General features: G+C 41.5%; 1 protein-coding gene across 4 annotated transcripts in view; it reads left to right on the top strand.

Moving 5' to 3' along the window:
• The first annotated feature begins 231 nt into the window (after positions 1 to 231).
• Positions 232 to 22,299, top strand: part of LOC135526504 (relaxin receptor 1-like) — a 97,744-nt gene continuing 75,676 nt past the window's right edge. For 2 of the 4 annotated variants that reach the window (XM_064954928.1, XM_064954932.1), the window contains exons 1-2: positions 232 to 609; positions 8,577 to 8,723. In XM_064954928.1, the coding sequence (XP_064811000.1) occupies positions 549 to 609; positions 8,577 to 8,723 (208 nt within the window). In that variant the 5' untranslated portion in view covers positions 232 to 548. The remainder of the gene's footprint in view (positions 610 to 8,576; positions 8,724 to 22,299) is intronic. The other 2 variants (XM_064954930.1, XM_064954929.1) reach the window with 2 other exon arrangements.

A 22,299-nucleotide genomic window follows, 5' to 3' on the forward strand; every position in this document is an offset into this window, starting at 1 on the left:
CACCACTGTATATATGTAGCCATCTCTCTGTCTTTCTTTCTCTATGTATCTCTCTGTCTTTCTGCCTCTCACTCTCTCTGTCTTTCTATCTATGTATCTCTTTCTCTCTCTCTATGTATCCATCTCTTTCTGTCTTTCTTTCTCTGTCTCTTTCTATGTATATCTATATCTCCATCTTTCTTTCTCTCTGTCTTAATCTCGCTGCATTTATCGCTGTGTTTCTCTCTCCCTCGCTCTCTCTATCACTCTTTCTGTATGTATCTCTCTCTCGCTCTCCCCGTTTCCCTTTCCCTCTGTTGATGACAAACGGTTCGCACGCGCTCTAGAGCGGCAGTGGAGATTTCCGCGCGCCAGTTGATGAAATAGATTCTCTGGAGCAGTTTCGAATCGGTTTCTCTACTGTTGGCACCATACAGCCGCTAACCATCTTTACAAACTTAACTACTAAGTAGTCGAGCCCATCTTGGTAACTGCAGTTCTTAGACTACAGCTTTTACGCGTTGGAAGCTTGGAAGAAAACTTAAACTTCTGTTTTCTCTTTTTTTTAAATGCCGTTACAGTTAAATATGCAAGCTTATGTCGCTTGGATTCTCATGTATGGAGTGACAGGTATGTTTAACCTAATGATATGTTGCACATCAGTTTGTTAACTCTGAAATTGACCAATATTTATTTATGCTAATGTATGGTTTAAGCCTGTATATTATCTGTTTTCCCCTCCAATTCTGGCATTGTTTGCATTTATTTTTGATACTGGTCTTCTGGAAGTTTGCTTAGCCTGAACGTCTTAGACGTTTATATTGCAATAGATGCAGCCTATACTGTAGCTTTGCTATCGAAAATACTGTGGGACACATGACAGACGAAATTACGTTTATGTGCTCTATAATGGCACGAAATGAAAATATTTTCGTTATGGTATCTAATTGCCTTCGCCGTTGTAGCCTGGTCTAATAGACTAAGCGGAACATAGACACGTATTAGTATGATATGATACGTTTTGTATGGTTACATAAGACAGAAGGTTACTTTTAGGTTGGATGAGTAGGCATACAACATTAACACCTAACAATCCAAAGGTTGCGTGTTCAAATCTCATCACGGACAACTTTAGCATTTTAGCTGATTAGCAACTTTGAAACTACCTAACCATAACCTTAACCCTTTAACCGTACTCCTAACCTTAACCCTAAACTTAATCCCTAACCCTTAGCCTAGCTAACGTTAGTGTTAACCACCTAGCAAACATTAGCCACAACAAATTGGAATTTGTAACATCATATAAGTTTTGCTAATTCGAAACTTATTAAACAAATGTCAAATTCATAACATATTGTACATATTGCAATTTATAACATATACGAATTGTAATTTGTAAGATATCACATGAAATGGAAGATGGACATGGACGCAAATTAATACATACGATACCATACAAAACATAATATATCAGACTAATTGGAATGTCCTGGATTTACATGCTTAATGTTATGTCTACCCCTGAGTCCCAACCTGGTTTCAGAGCATTTCGTATTAGTCTGTACGTAAATCCGAACACTCCATTTCCCCCTCAACTATTTCCTCAACTCTTACCCTATGAGGTCCGGAGCCTACTGGTTTTCTCTTCTACCTGATAATTAATTGCACCCACCTGGTGTCTCAGGTCTAAATCACTTCCTGTTTAGAGTGCATCAATGAAAAATGCAGTGAAACTGGCTTTGAGGTCGAGAGTTGACTTTGACGGCTCTACACTATACATTGCTTGATTTGTCAAATAACCTGAAATTAGGCAAACTAATAGAATTTAGCAACCAGGAAATTGAGTAGCGATTTCTGCACATTGCAGCTTTATTGGCTGCTAATGTTTCACATTGAGACATTACATTGCTGTAGTGCTGTTTATGCAGTTTGGAGAGACTCATTTGGGGTTGAGGAATATTATTCTCAGTCATATAAATAATGTATTTTCCCACCATTTGTTTACAAGAGAGCATTGAGGTCATGGGACCTTTTTACATAACTGTTCACCTTATTTCAATGATGTGGAATGAACGCCAGTAGAGAATGATATAGAAACCATCTCCTTTATGATGCTCATACCATAGAGATACATATTGTGGCTCATACACTAAATATAACATGTCAGGATCTTGCCCTGGGCTTTTCTGAAATTAGCATTGCAAAGAATTTGGCCATGGGAGTCATATTCTAAAATTCCATTCCCACCACTTGCAGATATCAAACAAATTTTGATTAGTAAAATCAATGATTCAAATATTGTATTAGTATTGCATATATTGTATGACACATCTGAGAACATTTGCTTTATTCAGTATTTCCATGACAATTGTAGCTTGTTTAAAAGTGATGATCAAGATCATTGAGTAACTGTTGAGCCTGCATGCATCAATTTCAATCAGTGAAATTAGTAATCCAGCTATAAGTGCTTGTCAGTCACCACATACCCTAGGCCAGGGGTCTTCAACTAGATTCAGCCACGGGCCCATTTTTTCTTGAGTGGATGGTCAGGGGCCGGAACATAATTATAAGTAATTTGTACTCTGCAAATTGACGCAAGAAACCCAAACAGATATTGTATTTGTCAAAACATAATAATTTCAAACTTTGATGACATGGGTACACAAACACATACACTGAGTGTACGAAACTTTAGGAACACCTGCTCTTTCCATGACATTGTATTATGTCCTGTATTGATGTCACTTGATAAATCCACTCCCCTTCATCGAGGGGGAGACAGGTTAAAGAAGGATTTTTAAGCCTTGAGACAATTGAAACACAGATTGTGTTTGTGCCATTCAGAGGGTGAATGGGCAAGACAAAAGATTGAAGTGCATTTGAATGCGGTATGGTAGTAGGTGCCAGGCACAACGGATTTAGTGTGTCAAGAAGTGCACCGCTGCTGTGTTATTTACGCTCAACAGTTTCTCGTGTGTATCAAGAATAGTCTACCACCCAAAGGGCATCCAGCCAACTTGACACTGTGGGAAGCACTGAAGTCATCATGGGCCAGCATCCCTGTGGAATGCTTCGACACCTTGTAGAGTCCATGCCCCGATAAATTTAGGCTTTTCGGAGGGCAAAAGGGAGTGAAACTCAATATTAGGAAGGTGTTCCTAATGTTTTGTACACCTAGTATATTTCTCTATTTACGAGTGGAAATACTTGGCAATACATTTCCTGAATTAAAATCACTTTCAGATGAATTCCTAGTAATTTTACAGTCTTTCATGTCTAGAATCGAATTCCTCAGAAGACGTTGGGTTTCACGATCCCTGCCCTAGGCTACTTACAGTCTCCCAAGTCATAGACTGTTTTCTCTGCTACCACACAGCAAGCGGTACCGGAGCGCCATGTCTCGGACCAAAAGGCTCCTTAACAGCTTCTACCCCCAAGCCATAAGAATGCTGCTACAACTCGCTGTTTATTATCTATGCATAGTCACTTCGCCCCTACCTACATGTACAAATTACCTCAACTAACCTGTACCTTCACACATTGACTCTGTACTGGTACCCCCTGTATATAGCCTCGTTATTGAAGGTAACCTGGAACCGGTTTAAAAATGAATGGAATTAGTTTTGTGCCAACAAAAAAAAGGGTTAAATATGTGTAAAAAATATATATTTCATGGGATATCCTTTATCTCCTAGATATAGGACAAACACTTCAAAACCTGATTTCTTCTTATTTATTTTTTACTGTCTGTAGCAGTAAAGGCCAAACTCATTATTTTGTGAGTTAATTTTGTATATATTTTTTATACCTACAGGGGCCCTAAAATTGTAAATAAATAGCTAAATTATCCATAGTACGGCCATCTTCAAACAATTCTGACAGGCAGGCTCTGATAGGCTAGACCACCCTGTAATGCACAGCACAACAGGTGTCACAAATTGATGAAATCAGATGAGCTCCAATGAATGAAAATGATATGCAAATATTTGGGGTGAAAAAAGGTAGACCTCCTACAGTATCCTGACTGACAAGTCAGCCATGTTAGTGACAGGTTGCTCTGTGGCTTGGTGCTGGAAAGTGTCCACATTGACAGATGGACTGAGAGACTGTCTAACATCAGTTGACCAAAAATAACTTTGCCACAGGGTTATTTGGGACACTGCAATAGCACTTTCTTCCTCAAATTGGATCTTTAATGTGCATGGATTTTGTACACAGATCAAGAGATATTCTTAGTATTGACTCAGATTAATTTGGCATGAAAAAGTAATTGAGCACACAGGCTACATTAAAGGTATATGTATTTCAAAGTGTCCCATGCAGACTAACGTAAAGTTCTACTTCATTCCCAAAACAAAATGTCCCATGCAGACAAGTGTAAAGTTCTACTTCATTCCCAAAACAAAGTGTTCCATGGAGACTAACGTAAAGTTCTACTTCATTCCCAAAACAAAATGTCCCATGCAGACTAGTGTAAAGTGCTTCTTCATTCCCAAAACAAAGTGTCCCATGCAGACTAACGTAAAGTGCTTCTTCTTTCCCAAAACAAAATGTCCCATGCAGACTAGTGTAAAGTTCTACTTCATTCCCAAAACAGTGTCCCATGCAGACTAACGTAAAGTGCTACTTCGGGGCGGCAGGGTAGCCTAGTGGTTAGAGTGTTGGACTAGTAACTGAGAGGTTGCAAGTTCAAATTCCAGAGCTGACCAGGTACATCATTTGTCGTTCTGCCCCTGAACAGGCAGTTAACCCACTGTTCCTAGGCCGTCATTGAAAATTAGAATTTGTTCTTAACTGACTTGCCTAGTAAAATAAATAAAAAATAAAAATTCCCTAAACAAAGTGTGTCAAATGTTCTTTTGCTTCAAACGTCAGATTTGATTTGGGGTTGTTCTGGAACTGCAATGCAACAGATGGAATGGGACGTTGACTCATCTCAGCATCGAACTACTTTAAATATTGGAAAATGTGGACTATGACTTCACAGGCGGATATTTGATGTCAATTTCCGTTGCTTAAAATGGAAACATTATGCACTGTAAAAATAACAATAAAAAACACCTGCAAATGTTGTTTCAACTATTTATTATTAAGTACAGTAACTGGTTCCATAGCGTTTTTTTGTTTACTCAACTTTTCGTTCCAAGTGTTTCTTGAACAAAAGAAAAATATAGCTCCAACTTAAGACAGCTGTGACAAAAATTCTGTCAATATAAAATGTGTTTGCTCAACTGCATCACCTGCCATGGTGGGAACAGATGTTAGACATAAACAGCTTTGCAAGTCTCTTTGAATGAGCTTCCTTGTTGCATCATGCATTGCTGTATCCAGAATGATGTTCCTCTAGAGACATGGATTCAAGAATTGTTAAGGAAACATACTCTTATTAGGATGGATGAGCAATGACTTCTGAAAGATAATTGATGTATCTCTTCTGAAATGATACGAGACACCAAGAGGACTGCAGTTCTCCTCAGTATGTTGGTGGCTGCAGATTACAGCCGGTAGATTGGTTTTCCTACCTGTGATTTTATTTTAGTGTATAAGCTCTGATGGATGATTGGAACCATCCTTCTCCTCTAACACCCTCCAGCATGATAACATCAAGACAACTGGGAATGGCACCATATATTTGGTTGTTATCTGGTCAGTAAACAATGATGACCATGTGTCAAGCATGCCTCACTTAATTACAACCAATTCCCGCTGAGAATATTCATTGGTTACGCTCTCTGTGTGACAAACAGGGGGAAAACCAGGTAAAATGCCCATTATGTTGTTGTAAGTGCCTCTTTTGTAAAGCAGTTAGGTGTTGGTTGGTTGTACAGCAGAAGGAGCAATAGAATCTAGGATGATCCCGCCAACTTGAATTTAAGATGGCTTTGACATAAGGAGCAACACTTCTCCTGGTCCATTGGTGGAATATGGATCAACATGGAAAAGAGTGGAAATTGAGGTTCAAGCCTGCATTGACAAATGCTTCAGTAAGCAGTCAGACCTGTGCTATTCAGAAACAAATAACGGACTACATACACAATGATGTGTGGGTATATTTCAGAAACATACACTGCATTTGGAAAGTATTCAGACCCCTTCTTTTGTTTCACACTTTATGTTACAGCCTCATTCTAAAATGTATTACTTTTTTATCAATCTACACACAATACCCCATAATGACAACACGGAAAACATTTTTTTAAATGTTTGCAAATGAAAAATAGAAATACCTTATTTACATTATTAGTCAGACCCTTTGCTATGAGACTCGAAGTTGAGCACAGGTGCATCATGTTACCATTGATTGTCCGTGAGATGATTCTACAACATGATTGGAGTCCACCTGTGGTAAATTCAGTTGATTGGACATGATTTGGAAAGGCACACATGGTCACTCTAACAGAGCTCCAGAGTTCCTCTGTGGAGAAAGGAGAACCTTCCAGAAGGACAACCATCTCTGCACCACTCCACCAATTAGGACTTTATGGTAGAGTGGCCAGACGGAAGCCACGCCTCAGTAAAAGGCACATGACAGCCCACTTGGAGTTTGCCACAAGATTCTCTGGTCCGATGAAACCAAGATTGAACTCTTTGGCCAGAAAGCCAAGCGTCACGTCTGGAGGAAATCTAGCACCATCCCCATGGTGAAACGTGGTGGTGGTGGGATGTTTTTCATCGGTAGGGACTGTGAGACTAGTCGGGATCGATAGAAAGATGAACAGATCAAAGTGCAGAGAGATCATTGATGAAAACCTGCTCCAGAGCGATCAGGATCTCAGAATGGGGCGACAGGTCACCTTCCAACAGGGCAACAACACTAAGCACTCAGCCAAGTCAACGCAGGAGTGGCTTTGGGACAATTCTCTGAATGTCCTTGAGTGGGCCAGCCAAGGCCCGGACTTGAACCCAATCGAACATCTCTGGAGAGTCCTGAAATTAGCTGTGGAGTGATGCTCCCCATCCAAACTGACAGAGCTTGAGAGGATCTGCAGAGAAGAATGGGAGAAACTGCCCAAATTCTGGTGTGCCAAGCTTGTAACGTCATACCGAAGAAGACCCAAGGCTGTAATTGCTGCCAAAGGTGCTTCAATGAAGTACTGAGTAAAGGGTCTGAATACTTTTGTAAATGTGATATTTCAACAACAACAAAAATTATACATTTGCAAATATAAAATAAAAACAGTTTGGTTCGTTATTATGGGGTATTGTGCGTAGATGGAGGGGGGACGGACGATTTAATCTATTTTAGAATATGGCTGTAACGTAACAAAATGTGGAAAAAGTCTGAATACTTTCCTGGTGCACTGTATGATGTGTGGGTATATTTCAAAAACATGTAACTGACTAAAGTATATTATGTTGGTATATTTTAGAAACATATAACTGACTAGATACAGTATGATTTGTGGGTATATATCAGGAGCAAAAAGGCAGTGGGGGGTCTTTGCATGTAAAAGTGCACCCGTTTAGTTTGATTATCATGGAAGCAGATAAAGGATGGTGGATATGTTCCCCTGTTGCATTATGCAACTAGCCTATACTCCAGAGAGCACATGAAAACTCTGAACTAAGAATAAATCATCTCTATGAACTGAACACCATGGGAGCCCTGTTAATATTTCGTATTTCATACATTTTCAGAATTGACTGCTAAATGAAACATTGATAGGAAAATGCTCAAGTGTTTTCAACAAACCCATCCAGAGCCTACTGACTGATGAGCTAGCTCCCCTTGGGTGGACGATACTGAAAGATGTTTACTTTCATCATTTTTAGAGGGCTCTTATAATATTATGTTTCCACTCAGGAAATACACCAACTTTAAAATTAGCAACCGCCCTTTAATTTTCCGTGGTGTTATAATGTGTTCCCATTCCCCACTTATAATATGTGTTCCCATTCCCCACTTATAATATGTGTTCCCATTCTCCACTTATAATATGTGTTCCCATTCTCCACTTATAATATGTGTTCCCATTCTCCACTTATAATATGTGTTCCCATTCTCCACTTATAATATGTGTTCCCATTCTCCACTTATAATATGTGTTCCCATTCTCCACTTATAATATGTGTTCCTATTCCCCACTTACACCAACTTTAAAATTAGCAACCGCCCTTTAATTTTCCGTGGTGTTATAATGTGTTCCCATTCCACACTTATGATATGTGTTCCCATTCTCCACTTATAATATGTGTTTCCCATTCCCCACTTATAATATGTGTTTCCCATTCCCCACTTATAATATGTGTTTCCCATTCCCCACTTGTAATATGTGTTCCCATTCCCCACTTGTAATATGTGTTCCCATTCCCCACTTGTAATATGTGTTCCCATTCCCCACTTATAATATGTGTTCCCATTCCCCACTTATAATATGTGTTCCAATTCTCCACTTATAATGTGTTTCCCATTCCCCACTTATAATGTGTTTCCCATTCCCCACTTATAATATGTGTTCCCATTCCCCACTTATAATTTGTTCACATTCCCCACTTATAATATGTTTCCCCATTCCCCACTTATAATATGTTTCCCCATTCCCCAATCAATGAGAAACACCGACTTTGAAATTGAAACATGGCTCTTGAATTTTCAGCAGGAACTTCGTTCAATGTCTCGGAGGAGAAGACAAACTGCCCCCTAGGATATTTTCCTTGTGGCAACCTGAGCATGTGCCTGCCCCAGCTCATGCACTGCAATGGTATCGATGACTGTGGAAATGAAGCGGACGAGGAGAACTGTGGTGAGTCGTCAGTTTATTAATTTATGTGTCAAACTCCAGTCCTGGAGGGCCGAGTGTCTGGGGATTTTACAACTCCTTTGTGGTTGATTGATCAATTAAGGTCACTGATTAGTTGGGAACTCCCATAACCTGTTTGTATAGGTCTTAACAAGACTCCGATAGAAATGAAATAATAAAAACCAGCAGACACACGGCCCTCCAGGACCAGGAGACACACGGCCCTCCAGGACCAGCAGACACACGGCCCTCCAGGACCAGCAGACACACGGCCCTCCAGGACCAGCAGACACACGGCCCTCCAGGACCAGCAGACACACGGCCCTCCTGGACCAGCAGACACACACCCCTCCTGGACCAGCAGACACACACCCCTCCTGGACCAGCAGACACACACCCCTCCTGGACCAGCAGACACACACCCCTCCTGGACCAGCAGACACACGGCCCTCCACGAATTGAGTTTGACACCCCTGATTTATTGACTCATTTATTATAAGTAATTGTATTCTGACTGCTCACTTTGATCCTTGCTCTCCAGACTTTGATATTTGGATATTTGATCATGAAGTGTGGCGGTGCATCAGATGTAAATTTTTCCATCAAGGAAAGTTCAGGATTATTACATTAAAAAATATATATATATATATATTTCACCTTTATTTAACCGGGTAGGCTAGTTGAGAACTGCAACCTGGCCAAGATGAAGCAAAGCAGTTCAACACATACAAAAACCCAGAGTTGCACATGGAATAAACAAACATACAGTCAATAATACAGTAGGAAAAAAAGTGTATATATACAGTGTGTGCAAATGAGGTAAGATAACTGTCACACCCTGACCTTAGTTATCTTTGTTTTCTTTATTATTTTGGTTAGATCAGGGTGTGATGAGGGTGGTATGTGTGTTTTTCTAGTTTTTTTTTGTACATCTGGGATTTTGGTTTGTCTAGGTATATATAGGTCTATGGTGGCCTGAATTGGTTCCCAATCAGAGGCTTCTGTTTGTCATTCTCTCTGATTGGGGATCCTATTTAGGTTGCCATTTTACATGTTGGTTTTGTGGGTTATATTATATGTTTAGTTGCCTGTTCTGCACTAGCCATATTCGGTTCGGTTTGTTGTTTCGTTTAGTTCTGTTCAGTGTTCTCTCTTATATTAAAGAGTTATGTTCACTTACCAAGCTCACCTTGGTCTCCTCTTTATGATGACTGTGACAATAAGGGGGAAGTAAGGCAGTAAAATAGGCCATAGTGGCGAGGTAATTGCGATACAGAAATTAAACACTGGAGTGATAGATGTGCAGAAGATGAATGTCCAAGTAGAGATTCTGGGGTGCAAAGGGGCAAAATAAATGAATACAGTATGGGGATGAGGTAGTTGGATGGGGTATTTACAGATGGGCTATGTACAGGTGCAATGATCTGTGAGCTGCTCTGACAGCTGGTGCTTGAAGTTAGTGAGGGAGATAAGAGTCTCCAGCTTCAGCGATTTTTGCAGTTCGTTCCAGTCATTGGCAGTAGAGAACTGGAAGGAAAGGCGGCCACATGCCTTTCGGGGGTGACCAGTGAAAAATACCTGCTGGAACGCATGCTGCTATGGTGACCAGTGAACAGAGATAATGCGGGGCTTTACCTAGCAAAGACTTGTAGATGACCTGGAGCCAGTGGGTTTGGCGACGAGTATGAAGCGAGGGCCAGCCAACGAGAGCATACAGGTTGCAGTGGTGGGTAGTATATGGGGATTTGGTGACAAAACGGATGGCACTGTGATAGACTGCATCCAATTTGTTGATCTTGCGGCAGTCATAAAACATATCACATCAAAAATGTAAAATAAATAGCAAAGGATATTTACAAACAAATAGGCAGGGTAAGTGCAGTTTCATAATGCAAGTGCTAAGTGCAATTTGTCCAACATTTTGTTGATTAAAAGTACTTGGCAGTATTGTTTTTCATCATAGGTAGTCTGTACCTGTGGCCAGAAGGAAGATGCTGGAATTCAGGGTGGAGTGGATGGGAAGAGTCAACCGCTATTTTATTCGACTTATGGAGGGCTCTGCCCAGGTAGAGAGATAGATGACAGTTCTTGCTGTTGCTGCCCCATGATTTTTCTGAAAGTCCTGACCAACTTGCCCAACCTATTTTTCTGTGCAACCTTGAAATTCCCAAACCAGCAGGTCAAGCAGTAGGACAGAATGCTCTCAATGAAAGATTTATAAAATAGAACCATGATGGTTAGATCAGCATTAAAAAAGTGCAGTTTCCATAGGAAATACATTCTCTGTTGGCCTATCTTCACCTCTAGTGTCGAGCAATCCCGTATCCGGGAGCGTAATCATAGCCTCAAGCTCATTAGCATAACACAACGTTAACCTGTTGCGACGAGCAATCCCGTATCCGGGAGCGTAATTATAGCCTCAAGCTCATTACCATAACGCAACGTTAAACCTCTTGATACTCCCCATCCCGGATCCGGGATCGTGAATAAAGCCTCAGGCTCATTAGCATAACGCAACGTTAACGATTTCTGAAAATCGCAAATAAAATGAAAATAATGTGCCTGCTCTCAAGCTTAGCCTTTTCTTAACAACACTGTCATCTCAGATTTTCAAAATATGCTTTTGAACCATAGCAATTCACTAATTTGTGTAAGAGTATGCTAAGCTAGCTTAGCATTTTGAGTAGCATTTAGCACGCAACATTTTCACAAAAACCAGATAACCAAATAAATAAAATCATTTACCTTTGAAGAGCTTCGGATGTTTTCAATGAGGAGACTCTCAGTTACATAGCAAATGTTCAGTTTTTCCTGAAAGAGTCTTTGTGTAGGAGAAATCGCTCCGTTTTGTACATCACATTTGGCTACCGAAACGAACCGAAAATTCAATCACCAACAACGTCAAACTTTTTCTGAATTAACTCCATAATATCGACCGAAACATGGCAAACGTTGTTTGGAATCAATCCTCAAGGTGTTTTTTTACATATCTCTTCATTGATATATCGTTCGTGGAAGCTTGCTTTCTTCCATGGAAAAATACTTGCAGCTGAGGTTTGCGCACCAATTTCGGCGCAGGACACCGGGCGGACACCTGGTAAATGTGGTCTCTTATGGTCAATCTTCCAATGATATGCCTACAAATACGTCACAATGCTGCAGACACCTTGGGGAAACGACAGAAAGGGCAGGCTCATTCCTCTCGCATTCACAGCCATATAAGGAGACAATGGAAAACAGAGCCTCAAAAATCCTGCTGATTTCCTGGATGCCGTTTCATCTTGGTTTTGCCTGTAGCTCACGTTCTAGGGCACGCACAGAGAATATCTTTGCAGTTCTGGAAACGTCAGAGTGTTTTCTTTCCAAAGCTATCAATTATATGCATAGTCGAGCATCTTTTTGTGACAAAATATCTTGTTTAAAACGGGAACGTTTTTCATCCAAAAATGAAATAGCGCCCCCAGAGTTTCAAGAGGTTAACTATTCATGAAAATCGCAATTTAAATGAAATAAATATATTGGCTCACAAGCTTAGCCTTTTGTTAACAACACTGTCATCTCAGATTTTCAAAAAATGCTTTTCAACCATAGCTACACAAGCATTTGTGTAAGAGTATTGATAGCTAGCATAGCATTAAGCCTAGCATTCAGCAGGCAACATTTTCACAAAAACAAGAAAAGCATTCAAATAAAATCATTTACCTTTGAAGAACTTCGGATGTTTTCAATGAGGAGACTCAGTTAGATAGCAAATGTTCAGTTTTTCCAAAAATATTATTTGTGTAGGAGCAATTGCTCTGTTTTGTTCATCACATTTGGCTAAGAAAAACCCCCGAAAATTCAGTCATTACAACGCAAACTTTTTACAAAATTAACTCCATAATATCGACAGAAACATGGCAAACGTTGTTTAGAATCAATCCTCAAGGTGTTTTTCACATATCTTTCAATGATAAATCATTCGGGGCAGTTGACTTTCTCTTCTGAACCAAATGGAAACGTGCATGCACCTGGAGATTACGCAATAGTTTCGACGGAGGACACCGAGCGGACACCTGGTAAATATAGTCTCTTATGGTCAATTTTCCAATGATATGCCTACAAATACGTCACAATGCTGCAAACACCTTGGGGAAACGACAGAAAGTGCAGGCTCATTCCTTGCGCATTCACAGCCATATAAGGAGACATTGGAACACAGCGCCTCCAAAATCTGGCTCACTTCCTGTATGAAATTTCATCTTGGTTTTGCCTGTAGCATTAGTTCAGGGGCACTCACAGACAATATCTTTGCAGTTTTGGAACGGTCAGAGTGTTTTCTTTCCAAAGTTGTCAATTATATGCATAGTCGAGCATCTTTTCGTGACAAAATATCTTGTTTAAAACGGGAATGTTTTTTTATCCAAAAATTAAAAGAGCGCCCCCTATATCGAAGAAGTTAAAAATAGCGGACAGCTTGTTGTCAATGACTAGCCCATGGTATTTGTTGTCATGACGTTGCCCTCTTTGGGTACAGCGAGCACCCCTCCCTCTGCACCAACCCTTTTCTATGCACCATCCCCCTACCCCCCTTGTCTCCTACACCCAGACTGCTGTGGTCAGAGAGAGGTCGTAAATTCCTGGACGAGATTATCTCCTCATGTCCACAGTATAGAGAGCGAGTAAAGTTTCATAGAGAGTACAAAGGAATTTCTTCCACCTCACAGAACTGGAGAACTGAACAACATTTATGTTCTAGAGAAGGTGGTGATAAAAGATCGGTGAAGAATCCAGCTACGAACTGGTCCGTTTGGTACAATTTTGTGAAACTCATGGGAGACAATACGGCCACATTACCATAACGCTGTTTATATAATAGCCTCAGATATGAGGCTTACATCTAATTGTTGTACAAGATTAATGATTGAGGATGATATTGTTTGTGTTATTGTGAAATGTGATTTTGGGCTGTTTAATGAAGGACACTCCAATTCCCTTTAACTAAATCAGAGGACCGCCCATGAGCACAGTTGTGGTCGGGCATCCTGGGACAGGCTCTTTTCTACTCTTTTGAATAAAACCCCCACCCGGGTTTTCACCAGACCATGTTTCTCTCAATTACGAGAGGACAAAGGTTGCAGACCAGCTTACCTCGATAGCGAGAGGGCCAAGGTTTGAGACGATTGCTGAATCTTTTAACCATCTCACGTGGTTAAACTCTTAGACTATCGATACCGACAGAATAAGAACAAGTCTTTGATATTAATTACTAGTCTGCAGCTAGGAATTCTGTATCATTGAACGCGAAGACCGACAACCGCCGAAACATGTATTCTGTAATGACATGAATGAATGTCACTCTGAACTATCCATTCTAACCATGAGAGAGAAGGCTCTCCAACAGAAGCAAACTTTTCAACAGAGATCCCGACGACACACTGAGCGTAAATATATACAGTATATTGATTGCAATTGTTCCCGAATGAGTGAGCATTCATGTGCAAAGGATTAGCATTTCAATTGTTATAATTATCATCTTTGTAGTGTCTCATCGCAGTTGACCCCCACTTCCCTTTTTGTACACCAAGCCGCGATGCCGGTTTAGCCCACTAAAGCATATCCGCTATCATTTCCTTGTAACTATCTACTGTTTGTTTATGCATTTCTGTGAATTACTTAGTTAGTAAATAAAGGATTTAAGACAATTGATGTATGGATGACTCATAGTGAAGACTGGTTTCGTGCAGATACCCAACAATTTACGACGTTTGGAATGAGACTAACATGAGGTAAAATAAAGAATAAGTCATTAATCAGAAGGCTAATTGATCAGATATTAAAATATCTGAATAGTTATATCAGGAAAATTATAACTTTCTATTCTGAATATTTTCCTTGGTGCCCCGACTTCCTAGTTAATTACAGTTACATGACTAGTCAGTTTGATCGCGTAATAATAATTAGAGTTATTTGACAAATAAGTCTTCAGTTTAATGATGCCAAAGACACGACTATTTCAATGGGCTCACCTTTTATCAGTGATGGTGTGTGCATAGTAATGTTCCTTCGAAAGTCAATCACCTTGTCCTTAGTTTTTGATGTATTTAATATTAGATGGGATGACTCACATCAGACAGTAAAATCCTTTAGGGCTGGTCCATGCTCCGTCTCATCCCCTTCGGGAAGAATGACCAAAGCAGTATCGTCAGCATATTTGATCAGGTGGCGCCCTGGGAACCGGCTCCGGCAGTAGTATACAGTATGTATAGTACTGGTGAAAGAACACTTCCCTGTGGGGTTCCAACTGAAGTAGTGCGCATCTCAGAGAGTGTGTTGCCAACTTGTACCTGCTAAGAGATATTAGTTAAAAAGTTGGTGATCCATGTGATAAGCATAGCATCAAGTCCGAAGTCTCCTCTGTCTGTCCAAGAGGACAAACGATTGTGTTACATGCAGAGGAGAAAACTGTGAACATGATACACACATGGATTTTACTGCCCTCCAAATGCATGTACACCAGATGTAAGAGCGAGAGGATGGCAAGAAGCCAGTAGTTGTGCCTGCAAGACATAATTAAGTGTCACAATCAATCGGAAGCAAAGTAGAAACGTGTCAGCAAATGTTACTAGGTAGGGAAATATGAATAGCCTAACTATAAATTTGGCCATTGTTTAGAATGACTTGTATCCTGGCTCTATGTCAGTATATGGTAAGTAATATACTGAAGTCAGTGATTCCCCAAGATACATTTTTTTGCAGCGGTGGTAAGGGGAGGGGTCCGAGGGGAATGCCCCACCAGGATAAATGTTTTGTAGGACTGTGAGACAGTCAGTTCTTTAAAAAAAAGTATTATATGTTCGAGCAATAGGCAGAATAAATCATTGAACAAATAACATTAATATCGTCAGTGTAGAGAAGGTCAGTTCTGTTGACTTTTAAAACCACGCCCTTTTCTCTGGATAAATAACCGTAGGAAACCGGTAAATTATAATTAATTATTCATATGGTGTCAGCGCCGTGTGTATAGGTGGCAGGGAAGTCAGGCGCAGGGGAGTCAAAATTGAGTGTAAATGGAGTCTATTAACTTTATGCGACGAGCAATCCCGTATCCGGGATCCTATTTATAGCCTCAAGCTCATTAGCATAACGCAACGTTAACTATTCATGAAAATCGCAAATGAAATGAAATAAATATATTTGCTCTCAAGCTTAGACTTTTGTTAACAACACTGTCATCTCAGATTTTCAAAATATGCTATTGAACTAAAGCTAAACAAGCATTTGTGTAAGAGTATTGATAGCTAGCATAGCTATAAGCCTAGAATTCAGCCGGCAACATTTTCACAAAAAAAAGAAAAGCATTCAAATAAAATAATTTACCTTTGAAGAACTTCATATGTTTTCAATGAGGAGACTCTCAGTTAGATAGCAAATGTTCAGTTTTTCAAAGAAGATTATTTGTGTAGGACAAATCGCTCCGTTTTGTTCATCACGTTTGGGTAAAAAAAAGAAGAAAATTAAGTCATTACAACGCGAACTTTTCCCAAATTAACTCCATAATATCAACAGAAACATGGCAAACGTTGTTTAGAATCAATCCTCAAGGTGTTTTTCACATATATATCGATGATTAATCATTCGTGGCAGTTGGCTTTCTCCTCTGAAGCAAATGCAAACACGCATGGAGCTGGAGATTACGCAATAATTTCGGAGGAGGACACCGGGCAGACACCTGGTTAATGTAGTCTCTTACGGTCAATCTTCCAATGATATGCCTACAAATAAGTCACAATGCTGCAGACACCTTGGGGAAACGACAGAAAGTGCAGGCTCATTCCTTGTGCAATCACAGCCATATAAGGAGACATTGGAACACAGCGCATTCAAAATCTGGACCATTTCCTGTATGAAATTTCATCTTGGTTTCGTCTGTAGCATTAGTTCTGGGGCACTCACAGATAATATCTTTGCAGTTTTGGAAACGTCAGAGTGTTTTCTTTCCAAAGCTGTCAATTACATGCATAGTCGAGCTTCTTTTCGTGACAAAATATCTTGTTTAAAACGGGAACGTTTTTTATCCAAAAATTAAAAGAGCGCCCACTATCTCTAAAAAGTTTATAAATGTCCACGGAACATGCTCTATAACACTAAAAGTGCAGACATGAACAAACATGGGTACAAGGACCCGTCGCGCACCAACACAACAAATACACAACACTGACAATAAAACAATCTCTGTCAAAGATATGAGGGGAAACAGAGGGTTAAATACACAACAGGTAATGAATGGGAATGAAACCAGGAGTGCAGGAAGAAAACACAAAACCAATGGAAAATGAAAAATGGATCAATGATGGCTAGAAGACCGGTGACGTCGAACGCCGAGCACCGCCCGAACAAGGAGAGGCAACGACTTCGGCAGAAGTCGTGACATATGGACAGCATGGCGTGAAATGGAACAGTTAAATTACTGTTAAATTAAATTACTATGGCTTCTGCATGATGAATCAAAGCTCAGGGTGGGGACAGAGCCTATCTCAGTATGGAGCGCAGTTCACAATTTTTAATTTTGTTAAAAAAATGTACCTTTATTTAACTAGGCAAGTCAGTTAAGAACAAATTCTTATTTTCAATGATGGCCTAGGAACAGTGGGTTAACTGCCTGTTCAGGGGCAGAACGACAGATTTGTACCTTGTCAGCTCGGGGGTTTGAACTTGCAACCTTCCGGTTACTTGTGACAGGTAGGCCTATATTTGCTGCAGCATAGCTTAAGCTACAGTAATATAAAGACCGAATGTGTGTCTAATTTACCCATCTCCATCTGGCTTTCGGAGGTCACCTTGTTTTTTCATTGTAAGTATATATATACTTTTTATTGCAGCTGCAGAGTTTTGAAACAGCCTATCACTCGAATATCGTTGCTTTAAATCAGTGCACATGCGAGCATTCTATCGCAGTCTTTCTCTCTCCATCAAAATAGATAATCCTGTTCTAGATTGATATATAGATGTCCTAGCCTACCTCTTTCAGGTAAGACATTCAATGTAATATTAGACTTACACTGCTGTTCAGAAGTTTGGGGTCACTTAGAAATGTCCTTGTTTTTGAAGAAACAAAAAGTACATTAAAATAACATCAAATTGATCAGAGATACAGTGTAGATATTGTTAATGTTGTAAATGACTTGTCACTGGAAATGGCAGATTTTTAATGGAATGTCTGCATAGGTGTAACGGCTGTTTGAAGAAGAGGACCAAGGTGCAGCGTGGTACATGTTGATGATTTTTTATAAAACTGAACACTAGAACAAATAATAACAAAGCGGAACAAACTAAACAGTTCTGTCTGGTGCAGACACACAAAACAGAAAATAACTAACCACAAAACACAGGTGGGAAAAGGCTACCTAAGTATGGTTCTCAATCAGAGACAACGGTAGACAGCTGCCTCTGAGAACCACACCCGGCCAAACACACAGAAATAGAAAGCACAGAATCCCCACCCTAACTCACGCCCTGACCAAACCAAAATAGAGACATAAAAAGGATCTCTAAGATCAGTGCGTGACAATAGGCATACAGAGGCCCATTATCAGCAACCATCACTCCTATGTTCCAATGCCACATTGTGTTAGCTAATCCAAGTTTATAATTTTGAAAGGCTAATTGATCACTAGAAAACCCATTCGCAATTATGTTAGCACAGCTGAAAACTGTTGTTCTGATTAAAGAAGCAATAAAACGGACCTTCGTTAGACTAGTTGAGTATCTGGAGCATCAGCGTTTGTGGGTTCAATTACAGGTTCAAAATGATCAGTTTCATTTCAGTACTTCAGAAACTCATCAGTCTATTCTTGTTCTGAGCAAGAAGACAAGTATATTAGTGTCTAGTTTGAGAAACAGACGCCTCACAAGTCCTCAACTGGCAGAGCTTCATTAAATAGTACCCGCAAAACACTAGTCGCAACGTCAACAGTGAAGAGGCGCCTCCGGGATGCTGGCCTTCTAGGCACAGTTGCAAAGAAAAAGCCATATCTCAGACTGGCCAATAAAAAAAAATATTAAGATGGGCAAAAGAACACAGACAATGGACAAAGGAGTGGCCACCACACTCAACCCTATTGAGCTGTTGTGGGAGCAGCTTGACCGTCAAGCCAATCCTACTTGTGGGAGGTGCTTCAGGAAGCATGGGGTGAAATCTCTTCAGATTACCTCAAGTTGACAACTAGAATGCCAAAGTTCTGCAAGGCTGTAATTGCTGCAAATGGAGGATTCTTTGACGAAGGCAAAGTTTGAAGGACACAATTATTTCAATTAAAAATCATTATTTATTACCTTGTCAACATCTTGACTATATTTCCTATTCATTTTGCAACTCATTTCATGGAAAACAACATTTCTAAGTGACTCCAAACTTTTGAACAGTAGGGTATATTTAGCTAATTAATGATGGGTTGTGCATAATAAGCTTCTAACTTGTAGCCTATATCTCTTGCGCAATACCCACGCACCTGTGCTCCGCTGGCCTCTCCTTAAAAAACGCATGGAGACCCATGCAGGAAAAGCTAGACTAGAATATCTTGCTGGACATCAATTTTGTAATGTTTCTTATACCAATAAACTATTCGAAGAGGGACTCAAGCTCTTTTTTGCTGAATGTTAAATAGAGCAGTCAAGAGCAGTCAATAGAACGGGTAGTTTGAAAGTTGAGTGAACAAGTGATGGCTATAGCAGTTATTTATTCAGACCATTAACCATTCAATCTTTATGAATAGAAGTGTCACGGCCGTCGTTCAAGGAAGACCAAGGTGCAGTGTGGTGTCACGACTCCCACCGAAGTTGGCTCCCTTGCCTGTCCGGGCGGCGCTCGGCGCTCGTCGTCGCCGGTCTACTAACTGCCACCGATCCCCTTTTCTTTTTCTGTTTGTTTGGTCTTATTGTTGCACCTGTCTCTTATTTTGGTTGTTGATTCAGTCTATTTAAGCCTGTTAGGCCCGCCTGTTTTTGTGCGGACTTGTTTTTCTGTTAGTCAGGTTGTGCGTGTTGTGTTCCTGTCCGTTTGTGCCCTGTGTTGGGTTGGACAATTTTGTGTCGTATTTTGCCTGTTGTTTTGGGCGTTCGCTTTGAAAACCTAATAAAGTCGGTTCCCCCAGTATCCTCTGCTCTCTGCATTTGACTCCGCACACACCACTCCAGGCGTTGTGTCACGTGGTGAGCATACATTTTCTTTTATTTGTAAAAATGTCGCCAACAAAACAAGAAATAACAAAAACACCCGTGAAGCTTACAAAGGCTACAGTGACCCTAAAAAAGACAACTTCCCACAATGACAGAGGGGAAAAAGGATGCCTAAGTATGATTCCCAATCAGAGACAACGATAGACAGCTGTCCCTGATTGAGAACCATACCCGGCCAAAACATAGAAATACAAAAACATAGAAAACAAAACATAGAATGCCCACCCAAATCACACCCTGACCAAACCAAATAGAGACATAAAAAGTATCTCTACGGTCAGGGCATGACAGTACTCCCCCCCCTCCCCCCAAAGGTGCGGACTCCGGCCGCAAAACCTGAACCTATAGGGGAGGGTCCGGGTGGGCATCTATCCGCGGTGGCGGCTCTGGTGCGGGACGTAGACCAAGCTCCACCTCTGGCTCACCCCACTTTGGTGGTGCCTCTGGTGCGGGGACCCTCGTTGCCGACCCCGTACTGGGGACCTTCATTGCAGGCCCTGGACTGGGGACCCTCGTCACCGACCCCGTACTGGGGACCTTCGTTGCGGGCCCAGGACTAGGGACCCTTGTTGTTGGCCCTGGACTGGAGACTGTCGCTGGAGGCTCCGGACTGGAGGCCGTCGTTAGAGGCTTCGTGCCATGGATCATCACTGGAGGCTTCGTTCCATGGATCATCACTGGAGGCTTCTTGCCATGGATCATGCCTGGAGTGAGTAGACGTATGAGGAGACATAATGGAGGCTTGGTTCTGGGCTCAGGCACAGGACTCACCCGGCTGGGGAGACATACTGGAGGTTTGGTTCGTGGCGGAGGCACCGGGCTGGGCCGTGGGCCGTACACTGGGCCGTGGAGGCGCACTGGAGGTTTCGAGCATAGAGCCTGCACAACCTGTCCTGGCTGGATGGTAATCTTCGCCCTGCAAATGCGGGGCGCTGGCACAGGATGCACTGGGCTGTGCAGACACACCAGAGACACAGTGCGCAGAGCCGGCGCAGGATATCCTGGGCCGAAGAGACGCACTGGAGACCAGGCGCGCTGAGCTGGCACCATCCTTCCTGGCTGGATGCTGACCCTTGCCCGGCAGATGCGGGGAGCTGGGATGTAGCACACCGGGCTGTGAACGCGCACTGGAGACACCGTGCTCTCCACCGCATAACACGGTGCCTGACCAGTACCACGCTTCTCCCCATGGTAAACACGAGGAGTTGGCTCAGGTCTCCCACCTGCCTCAGCCAATCTCCTCGTGTGCCTCCCCCTCCCCCATTTTTTGGGGGGGGCTGCCTCTCGGGCTTCCGTGCTAGCCGTGTTCCCTCGTAACGCTGGGCCCCTTTACTTGCTGCCTCCGCCTTCCTCGATGCTTCCATCGAGGAAGGTGATGTCGGCAGTCACTAGATGGTCATCGCTGGCGACATCTGCCCCCCTTCATGCGAGCTTCTACACTTGGTGTCGATCATCAGGTGGTCAAGCTGGTTCTTGTCTCTTCCATTAGGAGAGAACGAATTTTAGCTTGTGGATATTCTTGTGGGGAAACAGGCTGCCACCTATCACCAGGTTATTTGTGATGCAGAATGTTAACAGTATCTCACTGTTGTCAAACCTCTCTTCACAGACGTGCTTCCCCATTGTCCTCTCGTAGTTGGTGTTCTTGGTACCAACCTCTGCATTCAGGTCTACAATGACGAGGAGCAGGTCTTGATCAGGCGTCTTCTCTACTCCAGATTAGAGGGTGTTATAGAACAGTTATTTTTATTCATCTTTGGCATTGTTTGTGGGAGCATAACATTGGATTATTGTTAATTTGGTATGTTGTCCATTGAGTCTGGCTTTTGTCATTCTGCTGCTGATTGGTTTCCATTCCATCGGAGTTTTCTGTACACCATTCTGTAGGATGATGGTGACACCTTCACTATTTTGTCTATCCTCCTGGCTATTCCACCTGGCTTCACTCACCTCATTTAACATTTAAGGATCTATAGGATCATCACCTCCAGGATCTATAGCTTGTATCTCCTCATTTTGCTGGTAACCTGTACCAGCTTTCTGGACTCAAACATTGTTTGAACATTCCATAAGCCAACGCACAGTTTTTCTTTTGTGTTCAGTGCTCCCATCTTAACGTTACCAGTTCCCCCATAGGCTTTTACTGATGGCGGTCAGCCAAGTCTGGGACTCTGGAAGATCTTCACATCCAGTTGTAGAATTGTCACTTTTTGCTGTTTCTGTAGCACAAGGGTTTTATGGGATGGCGTTGCTAGCCCCATGCCCAGCCGTCCACAATTTCTGATTTCGGGAGATTTTGGAGTTGATTTTTTTAGTCCTTTACGATAGCATTTTGTCTTCCTGATGATGGATTACAGTCTCA

This window comes from Oncorhynchus masou, chromosome 32 (genome assembly GCF_036934945.1).
Source record: "Oncorhynchus masou masou isolate Uvic2021 chromosome 32, UVic_Omas_1.1, whole genome shotgun sequence".
In the NCBI taxonomy this organism is placed as follows: domain Eukaryota; kingdom Metazoa; phylum Chordata; class Actinopteri; order Salmoniformes; family Salmonidae; genus Oncorhynchus; species Oncorhynchus masou.